Here is a 17,536-nt window from a genome sequence, read left to right on the forward strand (position 1 = left end):
GTATATCATTCTGTCGATGATTGGCGAGAACGAAAATAATTTAACCGTCTTATAAGAACGACCTGAGGTTCACGACGCCGCCGTTATACATCCGCAAGCATAAATATAAACGCAACATGTATTTTACATTCGTACAGAAGAAACGCTATCGATACGAAAGCTATTTTGGGGGGTGGGAGGGGAGGCTAGGTTTCGAAATTTTGACGACAATACTGTAGGAGTCGCTCGCCTGCGGTTTGTGTATTGTACGCGATTTTATTTGACTAATGATTTGGTCGAGTACAGCGCATGCATTACAGAATCATGTGTTAATATTATATAAGTATAAATTGGTATATATGGTAGTAAATAAATGCATTGTAAGCCCCGACATTTTCGAATATAAAAAGAAATGATTTTAATTATCGATTCAATTAACATACTTTTTTAAACACAGCTTAGTGCCTACACAATACAGATTGTTTACTGTAATATAAAGGTAATATAATATTATGTATATGTAATTATTCCCACTTGTAGGCAGGTACTTAGGCTGATGATTGATTGTCTTTCAAACAAACGTCTAAATTTAATTATTTAATAACCCACCAAATAAGCACACTTATACTTGCATACAGCAAATATTCTTCAAAAGACACGCTGTAAACAACAAAAACTAAGACAATAAAACGTTAAAAATCTTCGTCAGTTTTTAAAAACGAATAGATGATAGAAAGAGAAAATATTATTCACGTTGTACAATTTAATGATTTGCATACAATTTTTTTTTTGCGTGTGTACATTTTGAGATAATATTTAACGTGAACAAATTCAGTTAACTCTATTGCGAACCGAGGTATAGTCATTATTTCTCTCGCACAATATCATCACCGCGTAGGCGTGCGTTCAAGTCTCTGCAGCATCGACGGGTCCAACGACTTTTAGTTGTCTGGGATTTATAAATAATGGAATATGACCGGTGTATATAACATATAGTGTCAACTCTGTGTCGATATAGGTTCGTTTTTCACACTATTATCGTACATACGTTCATGTATTACTATTATTATTATCTCGCACTATAGCTTATATAACTGTGACTGATGTATAGAATTACGTTCATATTATATTAAAAATATAAATTGTGATAGAAATATTTTAAATATGAGTAGACGATAAAATGGATTTTTTTTCTCAGTCCTAAATTGTATAAATTTCAAATAGACAAATATAAATTAATAATATACTTATTATTCTGATATATAATTACATATAAGCTATTATTTTTTTTAAATCTTTAAGTTTTTCATTCAATTATGTTTTGAATAATGATGACACAATAAAAATACTTATTTATAAATATGACAATATATGTACATCTCCAAAAAATACATACTGTATACCTATACTTAAAATAAATTCTTTATTATAATATTATATGTACATTTCACATACATTAAATGATTCTATTTTTGATTGATTCCACTTTTTATCTCTTCTTAATTCTTACCGATGCAGGTAACTGAAACGGAATTACAATATATTATCATTGTATATATTATATAAGGCCAATGTCGGATCATAATGTTTATATACTAATATATTATATACGCTTCTATACATAAATAACATATTCATAATATATACCAGCATATTAAATATCTATGTCTATAAAGCCATTTTGTACAGTGTCAAGAGAATGTAATATACTATCACACGGTAATTTCAAATGTTTCGGTAAGTTACGGGTGCTAGTATGAAGTTTCTATGAAAGTACCGAGAAAATTTTTGTAAACGCCTCATGAATATAATTAAATATAATATTTTTATTTCCTATGTGTGTATATACTGCATGTATAATGATAAATATCCTTTGATATCGGTTAATATGACCAAAGATAAAACCACGAATGGAATATCCATATTCCGTGACCGGACTTAAGAAGGAATTCGAACCCCGAGGACACGAATATACACACGAGATGGAAATAGTTACCAAGGTTGCCAGTTTTTCGATAATATAAAATATTATAATTTATAAGGTGATGTTTATTTGTATGCAGAGTTTTTTCTCTGCAAACATTGCAGCCATAAGGTTTTGAAAGTACATAAAAACACTTAGCGAAACTAAATAAATTTCTATTGATAATAATAATTATATTGATATAAGTTTTTGTAAAAGATGTTACAACCTGTATAAAAACGTACAGAAATATTATGACTACATGATCACTGAAAGTAGGCGCTAGGTGCTGACCACAGCACGTATTTCGAAAACGATTAACGTTTGGTCATATACACATAAACCATTGTTGTTTTTTAGAGGTCTCTTTGCCAAACAGTTTTCACTGATTTCTTAGTAATAGATATACTTGTATAACTATATATGTTTTAGTACAATATATACATACATAATTAAATTGGAAGTGACTATTATTATATACCTAGTTTTAGACACACATAGCATTTGCAGTATCTATAAACACAACATTTCACCATACAATATCGTTGTGTTTAACATAATATGAAAAAAAATATAGAAAATATATACTTTCGTAAAAAAAAAAACAAACGACAACAAATATATTTTAAACATTTTAGTTTACGTATATTATTTATTATGTATATTCGTTCATTTGGAAGTAAATAGGATATCGTTTTAAACCTCAATATCATAAAAACAAACAATAAATATACGAGGAAAAATGAATAGGTTACAATATTATGTATTGTGGTAAAAATTAAAGTGTATTTTAAAAAAATATATCATGTATAATATATCAATCCAACATAGACACGACGAGAAAAATACGTATTATTATATATTGATAGTAAATCAACACAGTTTACTGTGTTCTAATGATTTAAATAAAACGAAATCTTAATAACTAAATTTCTATGTTAAGTGCCTTTCAAAAACACATAGGTACTCGTTATAATAGCGCGTGTCCTAATAGGATGACACCTTAACGGTGATATGTTCCAGTCGTCTGTCATTATGGTATTGTGTCTCTGTCTCTATATATAATATTATGACGCCTATGGCTGTCGTGACAATGGAAAAATACGCCGTTAAAGATTAAATTTTACGCAGTTTTTCGTGTACAGGTAGGTACGCGATACATTTCAGTCGCCGTGGAATTCGACACGGGCACATTTTACTATCATAATACATTCGTATAATATTATTAAGTCGAGGCAATATACGTATAGGCAGCCGATAAACGCATTTGTATGATGTACAATATAAAATTGAGTACCGGACTTTGTGATCACGTTTTACTTGTAAACGACGATGCAGTAAACTATTTTACCAAACCGTATAAAACGGTAAAGGTCAATCACGTGGCCATGATTGATTAGAAGGAATCCACCTGCATGTAGTGAAAGTGTCGGGATTTTAACCGCAGGTACATTGATGTATCTGATGTTGCTTGAGTAGATCAACGAACTAGGATCTTATTATATATATATATATATATCTCAATCAACTGATAAAGTTACCTATATATTATGAAAATAGTAGATTATTAATTATACGCATGATGCGTTCGCATAGTCACACGCATTCTTTGACATAAACCCCACGTGAATTCGTTAAGGAATGTTAATTGAATAACAAAACAGAAAATTATAATCGTATTAAATATACATTGTATGTAAATTGTATATATATATATGTAAATATATATATAATTTATACCATAATAATTATACGAGTACCGAATCGTAATAATATTTTTAAAAATACTCTTTATTAATATATACGAGTATATTACACGTTGACCAGAGTAGCCTTTATAGTTTATACCTACAATACCGTCAATCTACCCCCGAGCCAATGGATTTTACCAACATCATTAATTTTTCTACAGTCCATTGTCGCTCTACAGCTGAGAAATACGTCTGGCATTGATTAATACGAGAAAGAGTTCTTCCAACGTCTACCGTATACGCTTACCCAAAGCGCAATCCAACCTCAATAGTATTATTATTATTGTAATGAGGTTTATTGGAATTAAATGTTATGTACTTTATTGTTCAATTTAACGTCCTTCGTATGACGTGGCAGTGACCTTCATAGTCATAAATATTCCAAAGTCATAAACGAACAGTTAACAAGAGAATAGTTGAACATGTCTTCTACATACATAAACGATATAGGTACCTGTGTAAACTTATTGCTTACCAGCTAAATGTATATATAATATATTTATATAGTATTATGTACCACGCGTGTTTAGATCATTAACCTATGTATTTAGTGGGACTGAGTAACCTAGTTTAAGGATTGTCAAGTATACTTTTTACATGATGCTATATTAAAGGTTAATATATTATTATGTATTTATAAATAAATAACTCTTATGCAGATGAAAAATTATACTTGAAAGGAGTTATTTTTATTAATTTAATTTAAAAATTGAACTGAGTAAATCAATGTAATACTTTTCGAATATATGTATTATAAACATGTAATGTTTAACGATATTGTGTTTAAAAATTGTTTTCAAGCATATCAAACAGTAAAAAGCATATAAAGTTGTTAAACTATAAACATTTTCAGTTTTAATTTGATAATTTAAAACTGCCCTTTTTAATAAATGATATTTTTTGAATATTTAGAGAAAAAAAAATTATTATTTAAAAAATACTTAAATTATATTTTTTATTTGTTTGTATAGGCCTATCAAGAAGCAATACAGAGTAAACGAGATATTCGTGAAGCTCTTGAAGAAGCCAATCACAAATTGGTTCACGTAAACAGCACTGGGCCCAGGGTAGTACATCAGAGTACTAAAAATAAAAAAGTAACAGACACAGAAGATACTAGACACACAAGAGAAGTTCAAAAAGATGGTAAAATCGTTACAGAAACATCAAAAACTACCGAACACGAAGAGGTAAATATTTTTAGTTTAAATGATTTAATAAACTATATTTATTCTAGAGTATAATAAATTAAAGTAGAAACACTTTAAACTTTATTCTAAAATTTTCTACTCTAATAATGTATATTGGGTACAATTAGTTTTATTATTTAATTAAACTTTAATTTATTTTTATTCTTAAATTAATCAATAAATAATCTCTACAAAGTACCATGTTATTTTACTTTTCCAAATTAATATTATAATTAATTTCATTTATTAAAACCTCTTTCTACATTCATCATTGGCATACGTTTTAGAAAACGATTCTATATTTTGGACTTCTTCCAATAATAAGTGTTTTAGAGTTGTAATTGAAAAAATATATTGATTTCAATAATAAATAATAATATTTCGTGTTTCAAATAATATTTTAACTGCGAATGAGATAATAATAATGAATTATTTTCTTGTAGGTAAACGGGGTTGATGAACCAGACAGTGTTCCATTACCACTCTCAGCACAACAAGAGTTGTTGCGTGAAAGTTCACATCGATACGCCAAGACCAAAGATCAAGAATTAGTTGAATATTTAGCAGATGGTGAAAAGATTGGAGAACAAATGCGTTACGAAGCAACTAACGAAGAAGGAGATCGACTTGGTGACATCAATCAACTACAGATGATGGCAAATGCGGGCGAGTTGGCTGGTTGGGAGAGCTTATCGGAAAGAATACGCAAGATGCGTGATAGACAACAACAACCGGTTGCCGGAAAAACTCTTGCGGACTTTGATGAAGAAGAACGTACTAGAAAAGTTCGTATAATTAACAATGATAATATATTTACTTTTTACAAAATTATTAAATGACTAATTTTGTTCTCTGTAGGTAGAAACAGCTAAATGGCTAGAGCATCATTTTGGTAGCGAATCGACCAGGTCGTCTACAGGAAACTTATCAGAAGAAGAAGCAGATGATCGAGGACATCAAAAGACCACGTCCAATAGTTTCATAAACGTGACTATGAAATCAACAGAAACACCAGCTAATGGATACTTCAAAGGAGTGTCTGAATGGAAAAATAATGATTCGATTCCTATTAAACCACCAATCAGGAGAAAAAGAGAACAAAAATCCGAAATTATTAAAAATACTGTTAATGAATTAGAGTCATCTCCGTTGTTTAATTCAGTCCAACAAAGGGTCCAGGGATACGAAATGACTAAAGATAAGTTGTCTGGACGTAATGCGATAAATGGTTTTAATCAATCGCATCACAACGGATATACTCAGGTGAGATATCCGTTTATCATTCACAATAATTTGTTTAATCGTCATTTTTAATACTGAATTAAACTAAATTATATTTTATTTTAATATGTACAGTACCAATGCTGTTATATGGTACATTATGTAAATAAAAAGTGACATGGCCTTCGTTAAATACAGTAAACAATACACACGCACACTTAAAGTCATTAGTATTTTATTAATTATATTAATTATCATCAATAATATTAATGTACAATTTATAAAAATATTAAATAATACTTTTAGACAAAATTTAGAACTTCAATTGCTATTTATATATTATCTTAAGCATTATAAGAATATCTAGTACCTACTTAGATAAATTTATTTTTAGCCACTTTAACATGACCAACCCTTAATGTAAGGAACAAATATTTAAAGAATGCATTCATCGATTGAAATTCGATATGGAAACCAATAACGAACGTGAAGATATTTATCGAAAGTAAAAAAAATACTGAAACATGAGCTAATATATCAAATATACCTATAAATACCTACTTTGTATCAATAATATCTACAAATAATATATCGATACCTTAAAGCTAAATTTATTCATGCCTATCATTGATGGATCACTTAATAAGCATTAAGTACACTAAAACTTAATTTTAAACATTATAGTATATACACATGCATATGAATTATATAATAAAAAGTGTTACTCGCTTATATTCATTATCTATGAAAAATCAGATAACTTAATTGTATAACATTTTAATTTAACAAGTTGATAAAAAAAAGTACAATTAAGTTTAGATTTCTAATAAGTAGTCAATTTTATTATTCATATAATCCGACGTTTTTTATTTGTGTTTTATAGTTAATAGTTACTCATCACTTATCAGTTATCACATTAATTTTGTATTTACTTACTTCTATTATTTTTTTCGACAATATTATAATAAGATAAATTAGTTTTCACAACATTGTACTGTATTAATTAAAATAATGTCTAAATTATTATAACTTAAAAAAGTAATAATATGCTATATAATAAATATAATTTTTATGATTTAAAAAATATATTTTTCAATGAATATTAATTATTATTGTAAAAAAAACTATTGTTATTAGACTAAATTCTTAAATATATACATAGAAAACTAATTTCATAAAGTTTTCACTATGAATTATAATTTTCCATAAGTTTTAAAATAATTAAAATGTCATCATTATAATGTATGATATTAAGTATACAAATATTGATATCTTTTTTTTCCTTATAATTATTACAAATATTTTATGTTATTAAAATGGCAAATAAATAATACATTTTAAAATAATTAAAGTACTGTAATTATTAATTTAATACGATTATATTATTTAAAATCATATTTATTTAGTAGGTACATGTCACACTATTTGTTTAAATCTAAATTTAATAAATTGAACATTATATTTAATTAAAATATTATATTTATGTTCAAAATAGACAATTAAATAAGATAATTCATTAAATTAGTTATATGTATATTTAAATATTGTATACTATGCGTATAGTTTATAACAACTATTATCATTTTAAAAATATGTCATGATATTATTCTTTAGAGATTTTGTAAGATGAAAATTAAAATTAATTTTTCATTAAATACAATAACAAAAGCATAATACATATATAAGTTAAACAGTCAATAAAATTAACAATAACAGATGAATAATTATTTTCTTATAATGTATTTAAAATTTAACTAATCGTATAAAAAAAAAAAAAAAAATGTTGGATGTGTATTATACATTATTCCTTCTAATTAATATTTTTAATGTAATTTTATAAGTGAATTAGGTACTATATATTATTTTATCATGATATATTACTATTATTGTGTGAATGTACTTAAAAATTACTAAATAAGCATGCATTTATGCGTTTATAATAGTACAAAATATATACTTTAAAAATGTGCACTTATTTTTTTTTTCTACTCACAATTTTCATGAGTACAATTATTTTAATAAAAACAGAAATTTATACGTCAATTAGGGATTTGAAAAAACACGATACCTAATGAAAACCTTCAAAATAAATATACATTTTTTTTATTGTTAAATTTTTAAATTTTACTATAAATAAATCATTAATTATCAAATATGCTCTAAAAACAAAAAATTACTAAATATGCACTGTAATGTCTAAAATTTGTTTTTTATGGTTGTGAAATTAATTTAAAGCTTTCCTAGCAATAAATCTATAATAACCCAAAAAAAAAAACATGTAAATGCAATAACTTCCGAACCCAACTGATGACTTAATCCCAACTGATATAAAACATGTATTAAACTTTCTTAGAAATTGTACTTTGAATATTATGTTCACGAAAATAAACTATTTTGTACCGATTCGTCTAGATTATATAACGTATAAATTTCGCTTAAAAAATGTTCCATATGAAACGTCGTACCCATCAAATCGGTACGCCTAACTATTATTATGAATATTTAATTGTACACTTGCAGCAGCACTGCAGTTATGATATGCCACACGAGGATTATTATATTATGACGAATGCGATATTCGTCTACGAGACGAATACGAGGGCTCGAGTTTTACAGAAAAATAAAATATTTTTTCGTTCTTAATACGTCGTATAGTTATAATAATAAAAACTACGTAATGATAATAACAACGACCATAATAACTAAACATTTATATCATTTTATTTTTCAAATTCTTGCAGACTGCGGCTACTACCGAGAGACGTCACGACTCAATCGAATCGTCGGCGCCGTCGGACGCGTACCGGTCATGGGACCACCGCCGGCGGCGATCAGCGGATGGCCAACGCAATAACAAATCGACAGCCGCAGTGGCGCCAGAACCGAAACCAGACTATTCGCCCGAACCCGAACGGCGAGCCAGCAACGGATCGTCAACGGCGGGCGGGCGTTCGAAAAAGGTGTACCAGAAGACGAGGTTTGCGGCGGACGCGCGACCAGCGCCTGACAACGGCGGCAACGGCAAACAGGAGCGGAAGAAATCGTTCGGCGAGTCGTTCCGGCGGCTAGTGGGCAAGTTCACGGGTGGCGGACACGGCAGCAAGTCGGACGCCGATCGGAAGAAAAACCGGAAGAAACCGGAATCGGCCGAGCGACGGTACGCCGACAGCGGCGACGACGGCGACTACGGTTACGGCGGCGGCGACGCCGAGAACACCTACAGGAGTTACGACGGCGGCGTCAGACCAGCCGCCGACCGTCATCAGCGGTTGTTCGGCAGCACGCAGACGTTGGATCGACACCGAGCTGGACGGACGGCCGACAACAACCGCAGCAACAAGGCTCGCGACGACGACTACGACTACGACGACTACGAAGACGACGACAACGTTCACCGATACAACGAGCACCGGGTCCAGGACGCCAGAGGATCATCGCCGGTGATGAACGGCGGCGGCAGGACCGGCAACGGAGTGCACAGATACTACTTGGGCGAGGACCCTTTCGGCGGCAGTATTTACGGCCGCGAAAGGGAATACGACGGCGGCAAGCGCAGACCGCACAAGAAGAACGGCGGCAGCGGCACATTTGACTCGCCCCAACATCACCACACTCATTACGTCCAGAGGTAATATTATAAAATCCTTGCCACATTATTATCCTTAAATATTTACCTGCGCGTCGCTGGTGCGGATCCTGCGTATAGGTTTTTGCCGTGTACCGCCCAGCTGCCTCCACAGTCCCGTCCGATAGCCTCTGTTATTCCTTGTTACCGTTAACCCGGCTAACACGATACGAAATTTCAGATTTTTTTGACATTTTTTTTCATTTTATTATTACGTTAAGCTGTCTGTCTCCAATTTATAAATCACTGATTAAAATTTACGAGACTAAATTCAACAAATTGTTATTAGCTATTTAACTCGGCCACTAATTTTTTATAAAGTAATTTTACAATATCATTATAACTTAGTCGAATAAGTAATACGAAATTAAGAGGATGTATTAAACATAACAAATAGATCATATTTTTTCGTTAAATATGTTTTTTTACTTTTCGTTTTAGTTATTTAGTTTGTAAAATACTGTTAATTTGATCTCACTTAATGAAAATATTTATCTAATTTATTTAGCTTTTGTAAAAATAAATAAATAAATAAAGGACCCGAGTGCCTATTTATTGTAACTTTTATAAAACATACAATTTTTATAACACTTCAACAAATATTTTATACTTATTAGTTAAATTATTTATTTTGAAGAGCTATAGGTACTTACCAAATATAATATTGTGTTGTATAACTAATTATATAAATGTAAAATGTACATTTCCAATTATTAATATAGAATAAAAATTATTTTTCTTAAACCGCGTCCTAATGACAATATTTAATGTATTCTAATGTACATTGGACTTAGTTAATATTAATTATTTGTATTATATAAAAATAATATTAGGTAGCTCAAATCAATTAATTTTTCTTAATTCTTAATAAATTAAACATAAAATAATACAATATACTTATATTACTTAAATATATTTGTGCGCTACGCATTATTATATATCTTTATACCTATTAGTCTAACTCTGAGCAAGTAACTTGTTACCATTTATTTATTTATTCGTGTGATAAACTTTTGCCATGCAATTTAACATTTTAAATATTTTTAAAATCGATTTACAATTTTCAATCGATATTATTTCGCTACAGTGACATTAATATTAATAATAATGATAATAATCCGCAATCATTTCCATTGTTGTTTACACGATTTAGCACCACGATTTGGCAAAAAAATGACGGCTATACATGTTGTATCGTAACAATCAACCGTGTACAACATTATTAGCATATAATGGAACACTCCTATAAATATTAAAACGCCAACATGATTATTAGCCTGTTTTTTTTTTTTTTGTATCCACAAGGAGGCTGGCGAAAATTGATAAACATATACGGACTTCATCATCAGTGTCGTGTGCTAATATCTTAAAAAGGCGAAACCTGTTTTTATTTTTAATAATAAAGTATATATATTAATTGCTACAAACCGATTTCGCACGAGGCGTGTCACATGTCTGCTGTCGTTATGTTATTATTATTTGCGTGTGCGAATGAAAGTGAACTGTAGCTGCAATTTCCCCATGTGAGGGAGACACTCCATAGAATTCTTAAAGATTTTTACGTAGGCTGCAGACGATTTCACTCAAATACACGGAAGTTTTTAAATAAACACACTCAATATTGGTTAAACTTACGAGTTTACCACATACCAAATTTAATTTATGCACACAATCTACTAGATAATTGTACATATTAAAAAAAAAACCAATCAATTAGAAATAATACTTAGATTTCAGGTATATTTTAATAATTTTACGTTTATTCTATTGAGATAAATATTCCATCTCAAAAAATTCGTAGTGTAGTCCGGCAATCTAAGGTTAGATTAAGTAAATCTATTATATACTAATTGTGTTTATCATTTTTCAGTTAATCATTTTTATCCCATTGGACTTAATACCTATCAGGAATATTTAGTTAAAATATTAATAATAATTGCTGTTCACTGTTTTTAGTTTATATTTGTTTTGTTATTATACAAAATACACTACTAACATTGTTTAGTATATAATCTTTAATATAAGTAGATTTATTCGTAGTTGTTAAATAAGAAAACAAATTATTGGCCTACAATTTTAAATTTGTATAATTCTTCCACGTTGTATTTCGATACAAATACGTAATTAATATTACCTATTATAACTTTCAATGTTACTTTTATGTTTCTCATTCAGAATTGAAACTTTTAATAATCAATTAATACTATCCCTAATCTAATAATTGCAATCGTTCAAACCGAAAGTATTATTATTCAAGACATCTTTTTTTTCTCGCAAAATTGAATTTCTTATGTGTTAGTTTCTAGTTAAAAACTGTCCAGGGTCAAAAAATATAATATTCTACTTGCAATCCGCAGACATCATACAATAATGTTTTAACAATTGCTGAATTACAATAAAATATTAGTCATGTTTACAGGATTAAAGGATTACGTATAGGTACTAGACAATCTAATCATTGAACGGAAATCCTTATGCTATATTATTAAAACCGACCTTGAATTTGTATACTATAATTTGGATATTATAATTTTTCAAAATTAGGAATGGCCAAGTGTTTTAATTGTTATAATATATAGTATAGTACAATTACCACTATGATAATATAGTTAATAGTCTTACGGAATTTGATCATTTAAATAATTTCGAAATATACTATACGACACTTTACGTACTATGGCTAGTTAATACTCCGTTTTCGGTGATTTCAAGGTCGAGGCATGGCACTTCATTTACGTAGGGACCAATTATTTACGAGAAAAAAATGCAATTAATTTGAAATACTGCGTTGTAACACACCTACGTCCTGTTTTAAACATAAACCTACCTGATGACATACATCGTCTAGTTTTGACTTGTTTACGTTTGTTTTCCACAATATATTGCAACGAATAGGCAACAGCACGCAGAAAACGCCCACATTAAAAATCCAAATCAGGAAATATACCACTACCTTCTATTTTCTACGATAATGTCACAATAACTTGACTAGATAGTGCAATTTATTATCAAACTCAATTATTTATATATCAAATAGAATTAAGCAAAAAAAAAAAAAAATCAACTATAAGTAATATTCGTACTTAAAAATTACAAAGTAAATAGTTTTGTTTTTTATTGTGTATAATATTATACATTGGTACTAAATTTCATCAAAATATTTTAGCTGGGAAATTACAAAGTTTTTTGTTTAATGCGTTCTATTTTCCTAATTTTAGTGTTACTTATTTGAATCTTTTATTCATTTATTTTTGTAAAACAGAAGCAATTTAATATTATAATACAATTATCAAATTAGTATTAATTTTGTATACTTTTCAACCGATTATCATAAATTATTATTTGGTAGGTAGGTACTATTCTACTATTATATAATATTATATTTCATTGCCTATTATTTTTTTTTTTTTTTTTTTTATTATTGGCATTTGTTTTTTTAACATTGTGCAATGTGCATGGTTAATATGCTATTAAAATTATTAGTTAAAAAGCAAATCAAAATTGTATTAATGAAAAAAATGTTACATGATGTTATAAATATTTAGTTGTTATTCAGATATAGATACATTCAAATATATTATTAGAGTCAAATAGATTAAATAATAAATGTTGCAGGACTATACCAGTGAACACGACCAGTACTACTTTGGGTCGGTTTAGTAAATCTACAGGACGTTTGTTAGCTGACGATTACAACAATAGCGTGTCAGATAGAGCTCAAACGCTGCCGAGAAAACTACGAACGGAGAGCAAAATAAAAAAACAGGTAAACTAAATTATAAAAACTATTTGTACAATCAAACTCTGCAATTAGATATTATTATTATTTTCTACCTATTTAATATCTAGAGATTTTGATTCGTATTTTAGGAAATTGATTTTGAGCTGATATTCATTATAATATTAGTGTACCTAGTACCTACTTCAACTAATATTTGTCACATTATATGATAATTAAGAGTTTCGGTCAGGTGTTTGATTTTTACATACCAAAAATATTCTGTTTTGGAATTAAAAATTAATGTATTTCGTCACCTAAATGAAAAACTTAAAAACAAATTATGACAATTAAAAATAGATTAGGTTAGGTTAGAAACGAGTGTAGAGTACGTGGATAAAATACTCACCTGGATGCAGGTATACCCGCTAAACAATACCCATAAGTTATTTAATAAGCTATTAGTTGTAACTATCATAACATATACTTACGGTGTCACAAAAACACGAGTAATATTATATAAGTCTCGTTACTACCGCAGGTGCACGCGTCCCGGGAGAACGATTACGGCGGCGTTACGAATCGGTCGGCGGCTAACTCCGGGAGCATGATCAACGTATCGTTCGCCAACGGGCCAACAAAGCCACAGCGGACGTTCTCAAAACCGTCGTTGCTTCGGAGCCAGAGTTTCAACGTGCAACCAGATCCGGGACACTTGACGCGCCGGTCGGTGAGCACGTTGCACCGGCTGGAAGAGTCACCGCCGCCGCTTAAGAGCCCGAACATCGTAAGCATGTTGAGCAGGAGCACCAAGGACCTGTCGGTGGGCGCAGACGACGGATACAGATCACTGTCCGGCAGTTGGGCCAGCCCGGGAGAGCTGAGCAACGGCACCGGAACCGCGTACCGGCGGGACGATCCGAAGAAAAAGATCTTTATGAAGGGCTTGCTGGACCACGCGCCCGAGCTGTACAAGACACTCAGCCACCAGGAGGACACGACCACTGGCCGACGGTATTCGCCCGTGAAAATGGACAGGCCTTACTCGAGCAGCGGTCACTCGTCGTCGCCGACCATCAGGCACGGTAACGGTGAGGTTACCAATCGGAGTGTAACACGCCGGGGCAGTAAGGACGATTACACCGAGACGGTACGGATCACGTCCAAGTCAGACGATCCGTACCGACCGAGCGTCACCAACACGGTTCAGAACTTCACAAAGAAAAAGGTGCCCAGAGACGGACGAGTGGAAACCATCGAGTCGACCGAGACCAAGACGGTGACCAAGAGTCGGTACAACGGCGGCGACACCATTAACGGGTATAACAGCATCGGTGGCGGCGGCGTAGTGATCGAGGTCAGGAACGGCAGAAACTGATGTATCAATGCAATACAGTGTAACCTCTAAATACCGAACATCGTCGGTAGTCGACACTTGTTTGTTCGTTATTCAGAGCGATCTGTTTGGAGTCTATTCCTCCAAATTCGGGGGGGGGGGTGTCTGTTATGGGAGGTTTCGCTGTAACGATAATATAACACGAAATCAACCTTTATTATTATTGCTATCGTCGTCGACACCGCCGATCGTTATTATAATTATAATATAATATTATGAAGTATATACATATACTTATATTATTACAATTAATAACTAAAAATTATCATAATTTATACGAGAAAATAACTAATTGATAATAAGTAATATACAATATCATTGTTGCTACCGGTTGATACCTAAAATAATATTTTGTTATTAGCTCTATAATTCACCTAGTACCTAGGTAAAACTATGATCATAATCTATAATTATACGTATATATTTTTTTTCTGTATCTAATTGTTTTTAACATCCCTATAATTGTATTATTATTATTATTATTATTATTATTATTATACAGAGTTAATAATTATTGTAATAATATATTACACTGAGGCACCGGCTACAAGAATCGATGCCATTAATACATTTTATGTTTTACTTTATTATTATACTACTAATGAAAAATTTAAAAAAATGTCCAGACTAATTTATTTTTAATAGATATTATTTAAGTTGAGTTGATTGTGTCGAACACACGTGTAAGTACTAAAAAATTGTAAATAATTATTGTTTTATTATAATATATCGCTCAATAATTTTGTGATTTTTTTTTTTTATGTGCTATGAGTGATTTAAATGAATGTAAGAGTAATAAGTGTTAATAAAAATTAACTCTACTCGTGTATGTTAAAACTGTGTTTTACATGAAATATACTATATTATCTTTTGAAAATAATATTAATAATAACTAGGGGCCGGATTTATATGCAAATGCATATTCTTCTATAATTCACGTAGAATAATTTTGATTACAAATGTCGAAGTTTCGTTATGTATAGATTCTATGGTTAGTTTTTTCATATTTTTGCACATTTGAATGAAAATATATATTTATTGCATATTTTTTTATAGTTGCATAAATGTTGCATATGCTACAATTCGTATATTTTACGTCTGTAAAAATATCTACTGTCGATCTTAAATAATCCATTATAATGTATATCGATAAGTTATTGTCACATATTGAATTTTCTAGTAGTAAATTTATAAATTTATAATTATCAAAATACGTCTACATTAGATAACAGTAAGTAAATTAAGTAAATGTACACATATTGTACAATACGTATTCGAACACAGAATTTAGTTTTAGTTTGGTCTGTCTATTAATCGTATGTAGTATACAGTGTTAACAGAGTTTAAAAATCCAACTTGCGCCTTTTATTTTTATATAATGCCTAAAGTAAATAATGCTTCTCGATATGTAAATGATTACCTAAACGTATTCAAAAAAAGACAGAAATATTTTATTTTGCAACTTTTGTTGTGTAAATGTGTCATGTAACAGAACATTTCAAGTAGTACAACGTTTAGAAACTACAAAACATATAACGAATTGCTAATTGAAAAAAGAAAAGACAATTCAACCTTTTATTAAAAAAAATGTCATCAGGTCAGAACTAATAATCAAAATACAAATGAGTTTCACAAAGCTTTATGTATATTTATTATGGTGGCTAACGATATTTCACTTTTTAAATTAAACAATCCACAGTTTAAATCGTTTTTTGAAAAATATTTAAGACTTTAATTACCAGATGCATTGACCCTCCGAAAGAACTATTCACCGTTGGCTATGATAAAGTTTTATGTAAGATTAAGAATAAGATAGGGAACAGTCCAATTTGGGTTTTTATCGATAAGACAATTAATATACAAGGATGATATGTTGCTAGTGTCATTGTTGGGAAATTATCAACTGAAGAATGTACAAAACAAATCGTTTGAACGGTTAAGCAATTAAAAAAGGCAACTTTTCAAACAATTTCTCAATTCTTTAATGACTTCATGAGCATTTTATGGCCCAAAACAATATTTTATGAAAAAATATTATTGTATGTAACAGATGCTGCTCTGTACATAATTAAATCTGGTGAAGCTCTTAAAGTATTTTACACTAAATTAATTCATGTAACGTGCATGGCTCATGAACTTCACATAGTAGCTGAAGTTATAAGAGAAAAATATCAAAATGTTGATAGATTAATTTCATATACTAAAAAGATTTTTTAAAAGCACCTTCACGTGTAAATACTTTCAAAGAAATGTATTCTAATTTGAGTTTACCTCTACAACCAATATTAAGTCATTAGGGTACACGGTGTGAAGCAACAATTTACTAAGGGAAATATTTCAATGAGGTAATGTGTGTTATTAACGCTTTAAACCAAAACGAAATGAAGTGTATTGAAAACGCACGCAGTTTATTTTATAATAAAAAGTTTAAAAATAAGCTCGCCATTATTACAACACACTTTCAGTGTCTTATAGATACAATAACAAAACTAGAGAAATTGAATGTTACTTTAAGAGATAATCAATTGCAGTATTTTTCGTAAAAAATATTAAAATTAAATTTGGAGAAGGATGGCCAGTGATAGATTTCGCTAGATCTAAACTTAAAAAATGTTTTGATAAAAAATCATGGATATTCAACATTAAAAAAAACCAATACCTAGTATAATCAACGGTAACGGAATGTGACGACG

The 17,536-nt window shown here is 30.1% G+C and overlaps 1 protein-coding gene across 2 annotated transcripts in view; it reads left to right on the forward strand.

The window, feature by feature from the left end:
* LOC112593739 overlaps positions 1-15,069 on the forward strand; it is a 58,315-nt gene extending 43,246 nt beyond the window's left edge. For both annotated transcript variants that reach the window (XM_025338376.1, XM_025338301.1), the window contains 6 exons: positions 4,665-4,883; positions 5,327-5,668; positions 5,742-6,146; positions 8,846-9,732; positions 13,345-13,495; positions 13,989-15,069. In XM_025338376.1, the coding sequence (XP_025194161.1) occupies positions 4,665-4,883; positions 5,327-5,668; positions 5,742-6,146; positions 8,846-9,732; positions 13,345-13,495; positions 13,989-14,825 (2,841 nt within the window). In that variant the 3' untranslated portion in view covers positions 14,826-15,069. The remainder of the gene's footprint in view (positions 1-4,664; positions 4,884-5,326; positions 5,669-5,741; positions 6,147-8,845; positions 9,733-13,344; positions 13,496-13,988) is intronic.
* The last annotated feature ends 2,467 nt before the right edge of the window (positions 15,070-17,536 follow it).

Source organism: Melanaphis sacchari, unplaced genomic scaffold (assembly GCF_002803265.2).
Source record: "Melanaphis sacchari strain LSU unplaced genomic scaffold, SCAv2.0 Contig0_pilon_pilon, whole genome shotgun sequence".
NCBI classification, from domain to species: Eukaryota; Metazoa; Arthropoda; class Insecta; order Hemiptera; family Aphididae; genus Melanaphis; species Melanaphis sacchari.